Source organism: Chiroxiphia lanceolata, chromosome 5, assembly GCF_009829145.1.
Source record: "Chiroxiphia lanceolata isolate bChiLan1 chromosome 5, bChiLan1.pri, whole genome shotgun sequence".
NCBI classification, from domain to species: Eukaryota; Metazoa; Chordata; class Aves; order Passeriformes; family Pipridae; genus Chiroxiphia; species Chiroxiphia lanceolata.
In genome coordinates, this window is record NC_045641.1 from 10,011,299 (window position 1) to 10,029,716 (window position 18,418).

At 38.9% G+C, this 18,418-nt stretch overlaps 1 protein-coding gene and 1 long non-coding RNA gene across 2 annotated transcripts in view; one reads left to right on the forward strand and one right to left on the reverse strand.

Moving 5' to 3' along the window:
* Positions 1 to 259: 259 nt before the first annotated feature.
* On the reverse strand, positions 260 to 5,798 carry LOC116786633. The gene is made up of 2 exons (XR_004357030.1): positions 5,475 to 5,798; positions 260 to 1,410 (listed from the first exon to the last, which is right to left on the reverse strand). It is a non-coding gene; the product is annotated as an uncharacterized LOC116786633 (long non-coding RNA).
* Positions 5,799 to 6,588: 790 nt separating this feature from the next.
* Positions 6,589 to 18,418, forward strand: part of CACNA2D1 (calcium voltage-gated channel auxiliary subunit alpha2delta 1) — a 378,154-nt gene continuing 366,324 nt past the window's right edge. Inside the window, 1 exon segment of the mRNA XM_032687395.1 lies at positions 6,589 to 7,184. Coding sequence (XP_032543286.1) covers positions 7,090 to 7,184 — 95 coding nt within the window. The 5' untranslated portion in view covers positions 6,589 to 7,089.

Genomic DNA, 18,418 nt, shown 5'->3' on the forward strand with positions numbered 1-18,418 from the left:
ATAAAGTTGCAAGATACCAGATTTGAGGAGAGTTGCATTCTTATGTTTAGAAAAGCACTTACTGGTGTAAGAATGTATCTTACGGGGTGAAAAGATGGGGGGAAAATGTCTGATTTAGAAAGTGAAAGACAAAATCTCTATATATATAGAGAGAGAGAGGTTTTCAAGAAAGCACTATATCTGCTTAAAGACAATGGAAGGGATGGAATAAACTAAGTTAAAATAGATTAAGGGCTAGATAGAAGACAGACAAGGTTGCACAAAAATATTATGTCACTTTATTACAACCTTAACATATGTTATTTGTATAAGACTGATCTTAGAAGTTATATTTCTTTACAAGTTCAGAACATACCACGGTTTAACATTTATAATTGAGAGTTTTCTCCAGCAAGATTACTGGCATTTATAGTTTTCTGTGAATAGTGTCATAACATCAATATGAGATTTACAATGAGCACTTCTGCATCACACTGTGAAATACAACACAGTGATCCTTGAACAAATAACTTAATTTTCCTTTGAAACTCAGAAGCATAATAACTACACTAGAATGGACATAGAGCCTTCCAGAACCAAACTAACATCTCCACAAAGTGCTACAGTGTTCTTGTGTAGATGTACCAAGACCAGAGATAATTGACTAAACTCTCCATTATGCTTTCTCCTGAAATGGCTGCTGTGATTTAACCCCAGCCAGCAACTCAGCCCCACACAGCTGCTCACTCACTCCTCACCACTTGGATGTGGGAGAGAATCTGAAGGGTAAAAGTGAGAAAACAACTTGTGAGTTGAGACAAACACAGATCAATAGGTAAAGCAAAAGCCACACATATTAGGAAAGCAAAATCAACTCTACACCAAGCAAAACCATCACAATGGATGAAGTTTAAGATGCCCAGCAGTTTAAGATATTTTTCTTGGTATTCGCTGAGAGAATATATGTTATGCTGGACTCCAAGTTTCAATATTAAATTATTCTAAAATTATTGTTGGTTTAATTGCAGTGTCAAAAAACTCAAACAAACAAAAAAACGTCCATTGTGAAAATGCATACATCCCTGCTCTCATGACTAGAATTAGGATGAATGTTTTCCTAAGATCTGACAATAACAAGAAAAATGTAAACTGCTATATCAGGTAATGAAAGTTTTGCTACCAGATCCAGCATGCTTACTCAAATATGAATAAAAGCAAGGGTGAGAACAAAGCAGTGTTGACTATCTTGCTGCTGGATGTAGGTCACAAAGTTTTTACAATATAAATTATATCAAATTCAAATGTAAAACAATTCATCTCATTTGCAATGGGCTGGGTTCTGCATTTCCATCTGGTGCAGACTTCAATAAGAGCTTTTTTCCTCCTGAAACTAGAAATTGAGATCAGGCTGCCTGCACTCTCTAGTCAGTCCTACACAAGCAAACAGAATGAGAATTATTCAGTAAGATTACCCCCTTCTGCCTTATATAAAACACAGACATAGAAAAGATACTATATGCCAGGAGCAAAATGGTATTTTGGTACGTGGCATTGATTATCACAGAACCACAGAACCATAGAATCATTTAGGCTGGAAAAGACTAGTAAGATCATCTAAAACCATTCAAGCATTGCTAAGTCCATCAGTAAACAATGTCCCTAAGTGCCATCTCTACATATCTTTTAAATACCTTCAGGTGTGATGACTCCACCACTTCTGTGGGCAGCCTGTTCCAGTGCTTGACAACCTCTTCCATGAAGAAATATTTTCTAATATCCAATCTAAACCCTTGCTGGTGCAATTTGAGGCCATTTCGCCTTATCCTATTGCTTGTTACTCATGAGAAGAGACTGACCCTCATCTGTCTACAATCTCTTTTCAGATAGTTGCAGAGAGTGATAAGGTCTCCCTAAGCCTTCCTTTCTCCAGGTTGAACACCCCCAGGTCCCTCAGCTAATCCTGGTCAGATCTATGCTTTAGAGCTTTCTCTAGCTTCACTGCTCTTCTTTGAACATCCATATAGACCATGTCACACTTTTTTACACTGTTTCAGCAAGTACATTTTGGCTGAACCCAATAACATCTGTGGGTTCTGCCTAGCAAGGTTCATGTCACCCCAGCCACAAAGGTGAAACATACTCAGCACACTGCTGAAAAGGGTTTATTGCTTATACCCCACCCCCCTTCCCCCCCGGCAAAAGACACGACACTTCGTAACTGTGTGCTATCTATTCACAGAAGTGCTGCAATCACTGTATATGTTAAGTCTTAAACTGTCATTGATTTCAAAAAGTTTTCTGACAATGCTGATTACTGAGTTTATATACAGTATAAAACTAAATTAATAAAACTTTGATTCTCATTCTAACCTACCATATTTGGGTGTTTTTTAAAGTAGTTAAGAGACAGAAGACCCTGCTCTCATCTTTTACGTTAGATTTGCAACAGTGTAAATTATTTATGAAAATGTAAAAAATATATCCAGAAACGGAAATAAAAGAGAAAGACTTGATCATGAATTAATACTTTTTACTGATAAAATGAACTGAGAGGAAGACTTTGCTGCCAATTAAATGTTGTAGTTTTGCAATAGGAATTTTTATTTCTGAAATACAGACTACCACGGTCAATTGAAAGATTCCCAGTAATTTCAGTAGAATCATAGAATAGAATAATGGTATCACTTAGGTTGGAAAGGATCTTTAAGATAGAGTCCAACCATAAAGCTAACCCTGCCAAGTCCACCAGGTAGCTGCAAAGAAACTTTCTGTAAGATGCCTCATTATATCAATACCTGTCGCTCCTGTGCTTCTTCACAGAAAGGTCTCGGTCAGATATGACAGGCAATAAATTTAGAATGGGATGAAGTAAGAATAAAGAAAGATTTACTTTCCTTGTTTGTCATTCAAGACTATATTTTAAAGTGCTTAAAAAAAAGGACTTGTCAGGTGTAATAGATCTTTAGGAATCTCAATGCAGATAAATTATAAGAATATCTGCAGGACAACATTACTGTGATATACAAGCTACGTATTTAAAATACTGTGACTATTTAAGAAAATGGTTTATTCATCAAACGTAAAGAAATTGCTTGTTTAGGAGGTTTTAATGGTTTTTTAAAATTTCATGATGAAACTACATTTGTATTTTTTTTCCCTGCATTATGGGAGAATGAAGACATATCAAGAACTTTATTCTGCTAGTTCTATGTTTTAAGTCAATCATACTTTTTTGTTGAAACAAAGTAAGTGGGAACTCATTTCAGCCCAATTATTCATATCCATACATGGTTTTAGGATGAGATCACCATTTCTAAATATTCTGCATCTTTATTAAATAACTGTCATATTAATGAATTTTTAAGCCATAAATAACTAGGTGAACAATTAGTAAACAACATATTGCTCATTGAATAAGTCCTGCTTTCTTTTCTTCCCCATGCTTCAGGGTGGCCTTGGCTTCCTAAGTTTCAGCTTCAAAAAAAAGGCAAAAATTCAAGACCTGACTTCCAGTCTCACTTCATTTTGCAGGAACACTGTTACTTGAGTCCACCTTTTCTCAAAACTGGGCTCCAGTTCAAGTTTCTTGTAAATCCTGTAAAGCTTGCAGGCTGATCTTGAGTTGTAGATCACAGATCTTTCCATGAATGCCACACCTTGCTGAGCTCCATTTTTCAGACCTGGCTTCTCCTTTGCACCTCAACCAGCTTGTTTGGATCTCTGTATTTCTTCTCCATTCTGAAGCCACATGTAGACAACTTCTCTCTTTCTTCCCTGAATTTCAGTGAGCTCCACAGGCATTCACTTACAGCATTCACTGTAGGATTAGTTTGCAGAAGGTCTTGTTATACAGTTTTAAATAGCACAGTAGAATGGAAACTTCGAATATTGCTCTATTAAAACATAGAAGTATTTTCTCTAGCATCTTTTTCACTTTCCAGCTATTGTTCAGTATATTAGTACTGAGGAAACAGTCACAATCCAGGCCTTACAGCACTAGGTACCCACCCATGCATTGCACAGTTCCACTGCTAGCCATGTGTTATTGCTGTTGGAATCATTAGCAGCTATAATTACTGTTCTAAGAAGCTCTATAAGCATCAGAAGTGTAGGTTTACAGAAAATTATACTAATGATGAAAGAAACATTCCTGTGTAACCCTCTACTTCTCTATTTATTATTTTGCATTATCATTCTCTGATCTGGTCTGCGGTTTGTTATATTGAAATGGTACATCTGAGTAAGGGTGGTCTAGCTTATTCTCACCTCCTGAAACAATTTTCCATGTGTGTTTGCATAGTCATTTGCACCCCCTCTTGCCCAGACCAACATGTGTTGGTTGCCCACTCTGGTGGGTTCTCTATCAGGAGAGCACCTGTTTCCCAGGTCAGTGTCCCTGGATTGCTGAACGGGCCTCTGGGGGCAACACAGCTGAGAACTGAAAATGAACACTTTCTACTGAGAAGAGATGAAACGGGCATATGCTTGATCCTTCAAACAGGTAAGGAGCCAGGTGAGGCATTCCCTTTTATTCTGGAGGGGTGTTGGCAGAGTGTTAATCCTTCACTGTGTTGCCTAGTGTGAGACTGTAGGTGTTTTGGGCCACAACTAAGAGAAGGGCCTTGAGGGGAAGCTGTGTAAGGAAGCAGCTGAAGTCACTTGGTCTGTTCAGCCTGGAGAAGAGGAGAATGAAGGGAGACCCCATTGCAGTTACAACTTCCTAGAGAGGAAAAGAGGAGGGACAGACACTGATCTCTTCTCTGTGGTGACCAGGGACAGGACCCAAGGGAATGGCTGAAGTTGTGAGGTTTAGGTTGGATATTAGAAAAAGGTTCTTCACCCAGAGGGTAGTTAGGTGCTGGAACAGGCTCCTCAGGGAAGTGGTCACAGCACCAAATCTGACAAGAGTTCAAGAAGCGTTTGAATGATACGCTCAGCACATGGTGTGACACTTGGGGAGTGTCCTGTGCAGGGCCAGGAGTTGGACTCGACGATCCTTGTGGACCCCTTCCAACTCAGGACATTCTGTGATTCTGCGACACTGATAATGCTACCCTTAGCCCAAGAATAAGGAGATGCCTTAAATTACACTCTAAGAAGTAAATTTGTCCTGGTCTTGTGTGACCTGAACTAGTTCACATTTCCTCCCTCTTTCCTCCGTGCATGTCTCCAAACATTTAATCCACTCCCCAACATTTTCTTTCTACCCTGGATCTCATCATGGTACATCCTGTGTAAAGCAGAACTTTCATGTCACAGGCCCATGACTCTGCAGTTGCCTGTCGCACCCCTGTGGGGAAGCAGAGGTACTCAGGTGAGCAGTTACAGCTAAATATGCAAAGTGGTGCCACTTCGGGTGGCAAAACTATAAAGCCTATGGAGACCTACAAAAGATGGGCTAGAGATACTTTTCAGACTGTTTGATTCTACAGGCTGCAGAATCATTTTAGAAAATGCTATTTCGGACTTGCATCCAAACCCTGAATCCTACGTACCTACAGGTAGGTGGATAGGTGAAGACAACTGGGAGTTCTTCCCACCAGCCGTCAAGTGCCAGCTCCAATCCAGAAACAATGTAGATGAGTGACTGCATGCTTTACAGATTGCAACTGAAATATCGTGCTGGCTTTGAGCCCGGGCAATGCGAACACTCAATTCTTCATTTGTGGATCTCAGCTTTGATCCTTTTGCCATCTTTAAAATGGAGACGAGCACTCCTCTGTTTTACAGAAATTGCTGTGAGTTAATACATTCGAGATGATGTGACTCTTAAAACAAAGGATGTAAAACCAATATGAATACTGGGTCTGCTCTGTCATTTTCACCTGTTGAACCAATTAAATACATTAAAATATAAATACAGCGCCATAATTAAATACAAATATGTAAGCATATAAAAAGAAATAATAATAAAAAAAGAAACAAATCGAAAAGAAAATAAAATTGGTCACTGAACTTTTAACTGCTTTATCAAATAAGCTAAGAATTATTTCCCCGGATTACTTTCTCCATTTGTACTGAGAATGTATAGTTGCCACAGAGACTGCTGTACGTGAACATGGGTAAAACAGAGGACGAGAGAGGGAATGTGTCCTCCTGGATTTCCAGAGGGATCTGAGATGACTATCTGGGTTAGCGATGCGGCGGGGCGGGGGCGCAGCCCGAGGACTCCCGGCCATGCGCTCCGGGCCGATCCCCGGAGGCTCCGGGGACCCGGCGGCGATGGGACGGGACCCCGCGGAGGGCGGGGGCGGCGGGGCCGGACCCGCGGGGCCGAGCGGCGCTGCTCCCGCTGGCATTTATAGATACATCTATAAAACATCTATTTAAAGCAAAGCCCAGACTGGTGGCACACGGTCTGTGTGCGGCGGCTGCTGCTGCCGAGCCTGGCAGGAGGGGGCTGGAATTAAAATAAGGCACGAAGCGGTTTTAAAAATAGCGTGCGGGCTGCGCGGGGCGGGGCGGCGGCTCCGCGGCCCCGGGGCCGCCCGGCCCGGGGAGTTCCTCGGCGCCTTGTATGGAGCGCGGCCGCCACAGGGCCCGGCGCCCGCCCCCGCTCCCCGCCCCGACTTTCCTCGCTGCCGGCAGGGAAGGCAGGAGCCGGCAGCAAGCTGCCCGTCTCCCAACTCTCTCCCCTTCTTCCCTCCTCTCCTTTCAGGAGCCGCCACCCCGCCTGCCTCTCTCCACCTCCTCCTCCTCTTTCTGCTCGGCAATCAGGGGAATAAATCAGGGACGGACGCTCACACACACTCGGAGTAGGATCTGTTACAAAAGTAGCGCTGATGGCGGCGGATCAGACGAAGCTGGAGCTGCTGCTGGAGTAGCAGAGAGTGGAGTATCTTTCGCTCTCTCCCTTTTCTCTATTTCGCCTCTTTCCCCACTCCACCCACAGATCTCCATCGTTTCTCCTCCTCCTCCCCACCCTCGGCCGCGCTCTCGCTTCTCCGCGCATCTCTGGGCTGCGCCTCCTGCGAGGGGGCGGGTGGGGGGGAGCGGAGGAGGCTTTAAAGAACCACAGCCCCCCCGCACCGCCACACACGCGATAATTGAATTTATTATTATTGCCGTCTCGCCGACTTGGGAAAGGGGGATCGATCTTCGATCAGGAAGATGGCTGCTGGCTGGCTGCTGGTCTTTAGCCTGACACTTTTCCAGTCCCTGGTGATGAACCACTCCTCGGAGGGACCGTTCCCCTCAGCCACCACGTAAGTCCCGCCGGGGTCCGGGGGTCTGGGGCGGGGGCGCGGCTGGGGCGGGGACGCTCCTCGGCGCCGGGGACAGCGACAGTACAAAGGGAAATCAAGTTAGTCCGGGGGAAAGTGGTGGTGGGGGAAAATTGCAGGATTTCGACAGCTTTTGCTTAGGAAAGAGTCAGGCTAGCGGAGGGTCCCGCCGGGGCTGTCACCGCGAGGGGAGAAGCCCCGGTGACGGCCGGCGGCGCGACTTTTGAGGTAAAGGCTTCGCCTGGAAAGCCCGCTCCGGAGCGGCTCCCCGCTCCAAATATACCCCGTCAGGTCATCCTTGCTGAGAAGAAAGTTTCGAGTTACAAAGAGTCCGCCCCTTCCTCCCACAGAGGTTATTCCAGCCTGGTTGGAGATTTAACACTGTTTAAAAAAAAAAAAAAAAAAGAAACCCAAAAAAAACAAAACCCAAACCCAAAACAAAACCCCACAACAAAACCACCAGGAAACTTTCGCAATTTTATTGAAATCCACGCAGAAAGGCGGATTTTGTTGCCGTTCCGCGGCCGGCACGTGAGGAGGGCAGGCGGGCAGGGCTGGGAGTTCCGAGCCCGAGCTCCGGCTCCCTCCTGCTTGGCCGCACTCCAGTGCATCCACAGGGGCTCCCGGTGCCGCGGGGCCCGGGGGTGCACACGCGTGGGTCCCGCCGAAGGATCTTTTTTTGCTCACTGAAAGCCACGCAACTGAAGAACTGATCCCTTCAGGCTTGGCCTTGCAGATCGTTGTTTCTCAAAAATACCTTCGCGAGAGCTGAGGGATGCTCTCGGTGCACGCAGCTCGGTGCCTCGCCTGGCCCTGAGATGGAAATCTTTGAAGCACTGCAGAGTTATTAGCATGAAAATGTTGCCCAGAGCAGTGCAAAGATCACATAATAATGATGCAATGAAAGAAAGGCAAAAAGAAGCCGATACATCATATTGAGAATCGCCAGCATATCGGGAAAAAAATCCACGACAAAGCACTGTGGTCGTGTTTTCTTCCTTTTTCTTCTCTGTCACCTCATTATTTTTATATTCTTTTTGTTTGGTTGTTTGAGGGTTTTTTTTAAGCGCTTACCTTAGTCCCCGAATCTGGGTTAAAGCTACCAGTAGGTAACTTTTAAGTGGATGACTCACTTTAATGCATTTTACATAAGAAAAACAGTGCTAATGGTAGTCTTCCCTTATTGTTTAACGCTGGATAGAATTTATTACTGGCGTTCATCCTGGGCAGAAGGATGAGTTTACAACAATTACGAGCAATGCATTTTCACCAATTAGTGCTGCTGGTAGGCTGTTATAATTGGATTCAGTTCTCAGTATCGGTTCCATTATGAAAGACTCAAAGGGATGCTAGCACTGTTATACTAAAGAAAGGAATACAAAGATAAGTGTAGAATAACCACTTAATATCTTCTAAACTGAATAAATACCGTCTTTTATTGTAGGGAAAATTATCTTTTAAAATATTTTCTTACTGTTCTTTTAAAATCTTCCAGTTTATAAAGATGTGCCATGTAGAAGCAAGAGAAGCTAAATACAAAGCCCGGGCTTTTTAAGTCATTGCTTTTCTTGTGTTTGAGCTCCTCTATTTATGGTTTCTTATTGAGATGATAAGGTTATCATGCACAACTAATTACAAAATATCTTCTACATAGGATTTGCTGGGTTAAAATGAGAAGGAAATATATAACCCAGTGTATAAAAAGATTATGTATAATTTTAACTAAAAGTCTAGATAGCTTTTTAGGGTAAGATTGCGTGATATTTCCATAAAAATTGTTTTGTCCCCCGTCCGTTTTTGCAAATTCCCTTCAGAATTTACCTTTACTGCGCAATGATAATAGAAATTGTCAGCAATGAAACATATAACTTTAATTATAACTTTAACTATGATAAAGTAATTCAGAGTATGATGTTAGTCATCAACGTTTTCATGCTCTACACAATCTACTTGCTGTTGGCTCTTTTTTTTTCTCATTATTATTCCATTGAAACGTTGTAGAAATAATCTATAGTGCCTGTCCATCCTTCATAGTTATGTTTCCCCTTTGAAATGGAATCAAAGTGCAAGTAAGACTTAGTTCATTTACAAGGAAGCACAACAGGTTGATGCAGAGAGAGCTGTTTTGCAAAAAGTAATGATGTAACAGGTGAAAGAGAAAACAATTTTTTAATTCTTTTTAAAGCCTTGACAGCAGTGTTTCATTTCCTACTATGGATTACAAATGGGAAAGAACAAAGAGAAGTGACGCAAATGCTTTTAATGTGAAAGATATTATATATTAAGAATACTAAAAATAGGAAAAACATGGGAGAAGAGAATAAAGGAAAGAAAGGACATGAATAATTGAAGAACTGAAGGTTTGCTGATGATATGTACTTAGCTACCTGCTTTCTCCCCACTATTTTCAGTCCTTTTTTTCTCTTAGTTAAAAAGTTGCTCTGAGGAAGCGGTATTTCCCAGCTGTTGGGTCAAAAATGTGCATATTCAGGGCTGTATAGTTCATGATTTCTTTAACAACTGCTTTTTGTGCAATCACTTTTCTTTGTCATCTATTTCTTCTACATCTATAAATATTTTAACATGTGCTTTTACTAAAACATTTAGAAGTATCACTAATACAGTAATATACAAGCATGAAACATTTGTAGCAAAAAATGCCAAACGTTTAAGTAATGCCTGTAGAATCTCAGTAATTTCATTCATTTTACTTCTCTGATAAGGCAGGAAGTCTCTGATATATTTACCCAGCAATATATAGAGAATTTCAGGTTTGTGCTGTATGAAATGAGAACCTTAATTTTTCATTGAAGATCTGAGCAGGTGGTATGATCACATTTGTTGTTTCTGGTGTTGGAATGTTTCACTGCAAATATTGAAGACTTTAATGAACTATTTAAATATAGCAGTAATTATGTCTTGATCTTTAGCTATGAGGCTTAGCTAGCTGCTGAACGATGCATATTACATATCATTAAAATGTATCATTTTCATTGTATCGTGTATTAGGTATCTATCCTATGCTGGTACAAGATACCATGTTCTTACTTTTAACATAGCAACTCCAAGTCCTTCAATTATACATACAACACAGCAGATATTTTGCATTTAGATGAGAATATTGTTGTCTATAGTAATCCTGTCACTTTAACCACACTACTGGTATCACAGTACGTAAAGTACTTCTTTCTTTGTAGCCATATATATTTATTTATCATAGCATCTATAAAGGCTTCAGAAAAAAAGCACTATTAAGTATATGTAGTTTGTATGTTTCCTGATAACAATAGCACAGGACTTAATTTATTTCTGTTCTTTTCTCTGTACTGCATCAAAACAGATAGTCTTGAGTTTAAATATATGTTGTAATTCTTAAGTATCCTTTTGGCACAACATGTCTTAGCAGTGTTGATATTGTTACTGATAGTGAGTAATGTACTATATAAAGATACACCTACTGCTTTCTGATAATAAATCTGTACATTAAAAAAACTAAACAGATATTTTAATTTTTATAAACTTACAGATGAAGCCTTTTAATATTAATGGGACTGTTTCTCTAACTGCATCATTGTGGTTATGTCTGGTTTGTTTTTTTTTTTTCTCTAATTTTCCTCTGCCACTTCTTTTCTCTTTTCCCTTGTCTTTTAGCATTTTTTCATCCACAGTCACCTGTTCTGTATGTATATATTAAATTATACATTATACTCAAGACAGATTTGCCACTTAGATAAATCGGTGTAAAATATTATGTGGATAAGAATGATATACAGGAGATAAAAATAATATACATATGAACATATATCTGTATGTATACAGGCAAGAAATTTTTAGAAAAGAAGTTGCATATTCCCATTTTTCATTTGCGTGAGTCATCCTTACTGTTTCGGTGTCATTAGGACAACTCAGGGAAGTCTGTATGAGTCATACGAATTAGGGCTTGCACAACTGAGACATTCATATTTTTGGTTTCTTCACACGGACCTAACAAGTGTAGGTCCTGCTGAGATTGTGGCTGGGCTTGGAATGCAGCGTTGCTTTTGATACAGCACCGGTGACCAGATGACATTTATGTTGTGTCTTTCATCTGTTTCTACTGTTAGACTTAGGGATTTTGACACATCTCATATATATATAATCTCATTTTTAGCATAAAGTCTGTGATAGAAGAATGCCACTTTTACTGCTGACGTTAATTAGAAAAGACTGGTGCATTAATGGACTGTAAAATATCAGGCTCTTTCTCATTTGCAAATTGTTTTGTTTTTCCAATCTATTTAAAAATCTTCATTATTAGGAAAAAATAATCTACTGAAGTGTACCTTCATATCAGTGAATTGGAAAGGGAGCCAAAAGATGTAATCTCCTTAGAATCTAGGAAGTGCAATATCACCTCTTAGTGTTTTCTCAGCAACACACATCTCAATGCTGAGCATTATGCAAGATGTACAAACCCACTGGTATTTTAAAGAGTGTTGCTCCAATCCATTCTTCTAGTAGAAACATACTTAGATGTGAAACAGAAACAGCTTGTTGATTGGTGGTGGGTTTTTTGGTGTTTTTGTGGGGGGGGTTTCCTGTTTTGTTTGTTTGTTTGTTTGTTTTTGGTTGTTTGGGGTTTTTTAAGTATCTCTGTACACATCGTGGTAAGAAATGCAAACTATTTGATCCCACAAAGCATTTTTCTGTTTTACATATTTTATGATAAAAATTGTGAATTAGTATTTTTTTTGTTTGTTTGTATCCCTCTTAGACATTTATGCTGAAGCCTCAGAATTAACAAATTCTATGGATTTACATTTCATTAAGTACAAAAATTCAGTTGAAAACATCAAAATAGATACTGATCATAAAAGGTGAAATTTCATTGAAATAAATCAGCATCGTGGAGGTTCTTGCCATCTTTCGTTTTGCAGTGATGCTATTTTCAGAACTGCATTGCTCATACCCTGCAAAATGATTTTATCCAAGAATTCAGCTGCTAGAAAGAGAGCTGGATCTTGGCAGCACATTAGTCTGAAATGTATTCATTGTTAAATAGAAGGCCGGTTGTACAGATCTTAAAAATATTTATCTAGCAGAGCATTTTAAATTGATAGAAGCATGGTCAGATTCTTATTGCTTTAATCTTTTGTAACAAAAAAACAAACCAGACTATAGTTGCCCACTGGTAGCTGTGATCTGACATGTTTGTGCCTTGATTCTTTCTTGTCTTCTGCGAAAATCCTGTATCCAAGGTAGTGTTGTATCCAAGTGTCATCTTCTAGACCAATATTTGACAGGGATTGCGGTTTAGAAGCATTTTAGAGGAGAAAAAGGACTCTTTCTCTCTGTTGTTGACCATAGTAGAAGCAGAATCAAGGCCCAGACTGTTTTGTACTTCTTTGCAGCAATACCTGGGCTTTTGATCCTGGTTTGCTTGGGGTGCATGTTGTGTGTCAAGTGCTTATAAAGACCTTTGTGACAAAAGCTGATATTATAGACTGCAGAAAATGTTGTCTTCTAGTGCCTTGTTAATGAATCTGCTTTAATAGAAGAAAAGATTTACCAGAACACAACAGTGGAATAAAATTATTGGACCATAGCTATAATTTGGTAAAGCCAGATGCCATAATTCATTTATGTCTTTTACAATGCTGAATCAGACTTCTTGATACAAAGAATGACAGCTCAGTGTCCTCAGTGTTCCAGTAAAACACAGTTAGCACCTTGAAAATGCACAGAATATAAGAATTACAAAATAAAAACTACATTTCCGCCCCCAGCCCTGGACAGCACCTGTGTGTTCTCTTAGATCACTCTTAGACCATTCTTGCATCAGCTTTTTCACTCCATCTACAGCAGCTGCAAGGCAGGTATCAATGAATACTTAAATGATTTGCATTTGAGATTACAGCTCTGATTTATCTCTCATGTTAAATCTGTTAAATAGCCTGATCCCATTCAACTTTCCTCAAGCATGTATAGGGCAATGCTCTGTTCTGTAGGATCAGACCAAGAGCTGGATTTTGCATCAGTTGTGCCATTGCTTGCTGTCGCAAATTGGTGAGTACTATTAGAGAGAGTTGTGATTCTTCTTTCTCTCTTGATTTCCAACGGTAAAAGAGAACTGGATTCAATATTGTTTGCAGAATTTGAATTTTATGTCATGCAGTTCTGTGTAATGCACACAGTAGTGATGCAGGAGTGTCTCACATTTATGGTGGAAATATGTAACACTGTTAGTGAAATTACTGTCAACTGCACTGATACTTCAGTGATGTTCATGGGTTGGATATTCTCAATTTAGGGCCAGACTATGGAGCTTGTACCCTGAAATTAAAATTTCCATTCATATTCTTAGGAAAAAAAAATCAGTGTAAGAATCAAGATTTTCAAAATATATGTCAGAACTTTTTAATAACTAAAAATTAATAGCATATGCCTGTGGCTATTCAGCTGAAGAGGGATTTGTCTTTTCCTTCTCCACTGCTTTCCAAACTAATTTTTGACCTACTCTGCTTCTAAGCAAACTCAACGTTTCACACCTTCCTTACTTCCAGACTTAATAAGATTTCAGGGCAAAATGTAAAATAGACTCTCTTTCACAAGCACCCTGTGACAAGATTATGGCTCACTGTTTGGGAATGTTACACTAATGATGTCAGAGAAAGGACCACAGGTTTTGCTTATGTCCCTCCTCACAACACCTTTTTCTGCGGTCCAGCAGCAAACTGATGACAAAGAGTGAATGTCTGTTCCTTGCATAATTTTTTGCTACTTATTTACAAATATCCCAACACGTTTGTGAAAAAGATTGACATTATTTTGCATCAACAAATCAGCAAGCTTTTGCAGTTAATTACAGTAATTCAAAATCTGACTTTTTTTTTTTAATCTGAGGCAGGCCTGAAATAACCATAGAATATGAATGTGAAGTTATAATATTGCTGACTATTATAAAAAATGTTTTAGTGGATTTTCACCCTCTTTTTAAATTAGATTCCCACTCTCTCGCATGTAAGAATTGGTCTGACTTTGTGACAGATTTTTTTACATAGTGATTTAAACATTTTTCTTTTTTTGAAATTTCCGTGGTTTCTCCAGAGCCATGAATGTTGAGCCAGGAATGCAGAAATTAGAGGATTTAAAAAAAAAAAAAGTGTCCTATGGCTCATATGGACTAAGAATAATTTTTGCACAACCTTCATTATCTGCAACAAGTAGATATATATTGGATTAGTGGTTCTTTTTTCAGCCCTCCTGCATATAAAACTTCAGTTGAAATCTATGAGCAAAGTTACTAAAATTTATCCATTATAATAAAATCTGATTCACTTTTGACCTGATTTGAGAAGTAAGTAAGAACACAGAGGAGTTGCTGAGTCCGCAGTCTAGTTTTTGTAGTCATCAGATGATAAATTATGTTAATTTTTATTTAAATGAGAAAAGCTAGACTTGAATCATCCAAACAATTTTCTAACCGAAGAGCTCCTGTTTTCCCTGGGCAGCTTCCCACTAGACTGGTCTGAAAGCTTAAAACGTTCTCCAGCGATATCTCTCCCCCCTTATATTTACTGGGATTTTTATTGTATTTTGATAAGCATGGACTAAATCTTCTTTCAAGTAGGCATAAAAATAAACTTATAAAAGTTCTGTGAGTAAGGGTGGCAGTACTAAGACCTAAATCAAGGCATGCCATTTTTCTCAATTGTCACTTTTAATACTGTGCTGCATTTTTCTTTATGCACTAAGGTAGTCTTAAATAAACCAGTAAAAGGGAAGTTTACCTCATTCTTGAATTGAGCAGAAATTTACCACACTAGGCTTGTGTTGACTCTTGATTAGAAATTCAAACTTTTTCCATAGGAAGAAACTGAGTCATGGGAGCTGTTATGTCTCAGATTATTAAGTGAAATATTTTGCAGTCTGAAATGGATGAATTGTGTTATCAATACTGCAGGAAGGAAGAGAGTAATGAAAAAGAGATGACAGGAAGTATGGATTACAAAGTTAGGGTTTTTGCTACTCCTTCTCTGATTCTTACAGGTTAATAACTTACTCCTGCATGTGGAGATCCAATATCCCATTAGACTAGTCAAAATGTTGAGGGATAAGTTCAGCAGTCCATTAAAAGGCAACTTTTGATTGATGATATTCTAATGTGGACTAGTGGTGGGAAAAATGGCTTATTTTGGCTGAATGAACCCTCACAGTAATGCTTTTCCCTCGATGTTGATTAGAGTAGCCTATTTGGTAGAAATCTCCTGGATCCTCAGTAGAGCCCTATACCGAGAGGCAATGTTATCTGTCTTGCATTATTTCATAAGTTTTATACCTTAGTTTTCCATAGTAATTTCTCTCAGTAAAGTAGGAAACTGCAGTATCTTACCATTTAGTCAGGCAAGGGTTTTTTGTCAAGATTAATTTGACAGCTAATGCCTCTAAAGCTCTCTGTAGTTGAAAAGTGTTGTTAAGCTGTTAAGCCTAGTTTATTAAGATGTGTGTTTGCTGTATTCCCACTTTACCTCAGACACATACATGACCAAACCTTTGCTGGATGGATAATACCCCTGGTTTACCTGGTTCTCAAAGTGGTATTTTAATAGAATCTTCGTGGAAAGGTACCACCATATCTGCTTCTTTTGGTGACTTGTTATCTGGGGAGCTAGAAGAAGTTAATCCCCATGATCTGTACTTCTTGAATGTACACAGATTGCAAGACATAAGCTTAATAGCATTTTTAGAAACTAGCAGGAGTCAGCAAAAATCTGCAGACAGTATTGTGAGGAGAAGCCAGCAGATCTGACTCATGCCAGTGCTTCGTGCTGGTTGTGCTCCTTTGCCACACTCAAATCATGGTTCTTTTCATTGTTGAAAGCACTTGGAGCTGGAGATGCCGAGATAATCTGAAATTTGTACTGTGAATATTTGGTACTTAAAAGACAGGCGATAGTGGGATACAATACTAGCCAAGGGCTCCTGACACTTGAGTTCATTAACCTGATTTGTTGCTTTTGCAGCACAGGCTGCTGCTGGTTTTATTCCTTCTGTTCCTGTTTCTAAAATGGGAATGACACCCAAATTATCATTCTGCTTGAATCAGTGTGTTGAGTATTGTAAGGTGTCCTGCTTCTGTAAGAAAGATGGTGATAAAAGTACATAATTATTTCTCTTTATACACTAGTAGCAGGTCTAAGAAGATCATCAGCAATCACTAATTACCTGATGATCACCAAGACACTGTAAGATTTCAGGCAGGAGTAACATAGTTTTCATTGCAATTATTTTGGCTTACCACAAACAGTAGCATTTTGTTGTATTTACCAAGATGTTTGTGTTGCCTTAGCATCTTCTTGATTAGACTTTTTATCTGTTGGGAATATATTTTAGATTATGCAGATATATAAGCTGGGACAGAACCACTAATAGATGCAGGAATATACCACAAGGAGATTTCACTGTAACACACACATGGGGAAAAGGTTTGTGGTAACCAAAGGCAGAATCTGGTCTCTTTTGACTGATTAGAAATACATGAAGGATTTGTGCGTGACTAAGAGTCTGTCTGAGGATATACTCTTTGGAAATGGTTGGGTACCCAATTTCATCCTTCTTTGCACCAGTGTAATTTCAGCATAATGAGTATCAATCCTGTATCATTTAAATCCTGGGTGTAAGGATGAATCCACATAAAATAATTTCTGATTAAACACATACAGGTTTCATTGCAATGGAATGAGTCATCACTGTCAAGGCCTGATTGCAGAAATTACATAAAATAAGATGTAAAACATGATCATATTAGGCTTTGCAGAGGGGAATAGTAAAATATCACAAAGAAACCATGTGTAATATCAGATGTGGTCATTTGTCTTCCTTTTAAATGATAAGCTCTGACACCACTTCATTGTCTGTGCCTCACTGAGCAAGTGTCCATGTAAAAAAGAACTTCTTTAAGTGCCGGAAGGCATTGAAAAATGTTCCTCCAGATTAGGAGCAAACACAGTTTTATTACATTAAAGTGTGGAATTGTAAGGAAGAAATACTTTCCTTTTCAAAGTACTGCAATGTCTAATAAAGTGCAGGATAACTGTAAGTGGCTTTTGCAAATTTACTGTGTTGTGGTTTGGTTTTGTGGTGTTTTGGGGTTTTTTTTGTTTTTTTTTTTTCTTCTTTAGCAATTAGTTCTAGAGCTCAATTTGGAACGGTAAGAGTGACATAAGCAATTTAATTTAACCTCTCACTATGCACAACTGAGTTATTAATTCATCTTTGGGTACGACGTCTTGATTTTTCAGGTGATTAGGGTTAAAATCAGCAAGAAATTTATGGACAAACTTTATAGTTGTTTCCAGTGAAGCTGGATTTACTCTGAAAGACAATATTGGTACATTATGGGGACGTGAGGTGAAATTCTGATGTGATAGCTTCTTTGCTATTAGAGGCACTTGATCAGTGCCTTTACTCATCTGCTATATAAATGTTCCTTGTATAGACACACTCTCCCAGTCTGCAAAATTAGGATTAAAAACACCCATCACTTCCTTGCATGGATGGTGAGAGATACAGTTAACAAATGACCATAAAGAATATTGTAGTGGATGTATAGAACAATAATTTCCTTGCAGGTATTTTGCTGATAGTGATTTTTCCTTTCATAGCTCCATTTATTGATAGAATAAAATAGTTTTATGGCCAGCTACACAGTTTTGCAAAAACATACTCAGTTATTCTTGTAGATATCCATGCTTCTACAAACACTTTATATATTCATTAGTGACGCTTTCAGCTTTGCAAACACAGGTTAAACACTGGTGATTAAATATTTTGTTCTACACACATGTAATTACCTGAGGCTCTATTTCCTTTTAGTGAATAGTGTTCTACTCTACAATTGTCGCATTACTCTCTGTGGGAATAATGTGTTTATAGAATAAAATGATGATCAATCTTTTAAAAAAATCTAAGTTAAAAGTAAGTTATCCAATTTTAAAGCATAAACACGTGAAAAGTAGGAACTGCAAGGTATGAAATTGCCTTAAGCCTTAAATTGTTTTACTTGTACTATTTTCATTGTGATCCTGTCTTCATTTAAAAAAACAATCATTATTTTTTTCTGCTGGAAACACATTTCATTGAGAATATGAAATAGATATACAAGGGCAGAATTATGCTTACATGTTAAAATGCAGACAGATTCTTATCTTGGTTATTTGACCTTACGGTTTTTATGA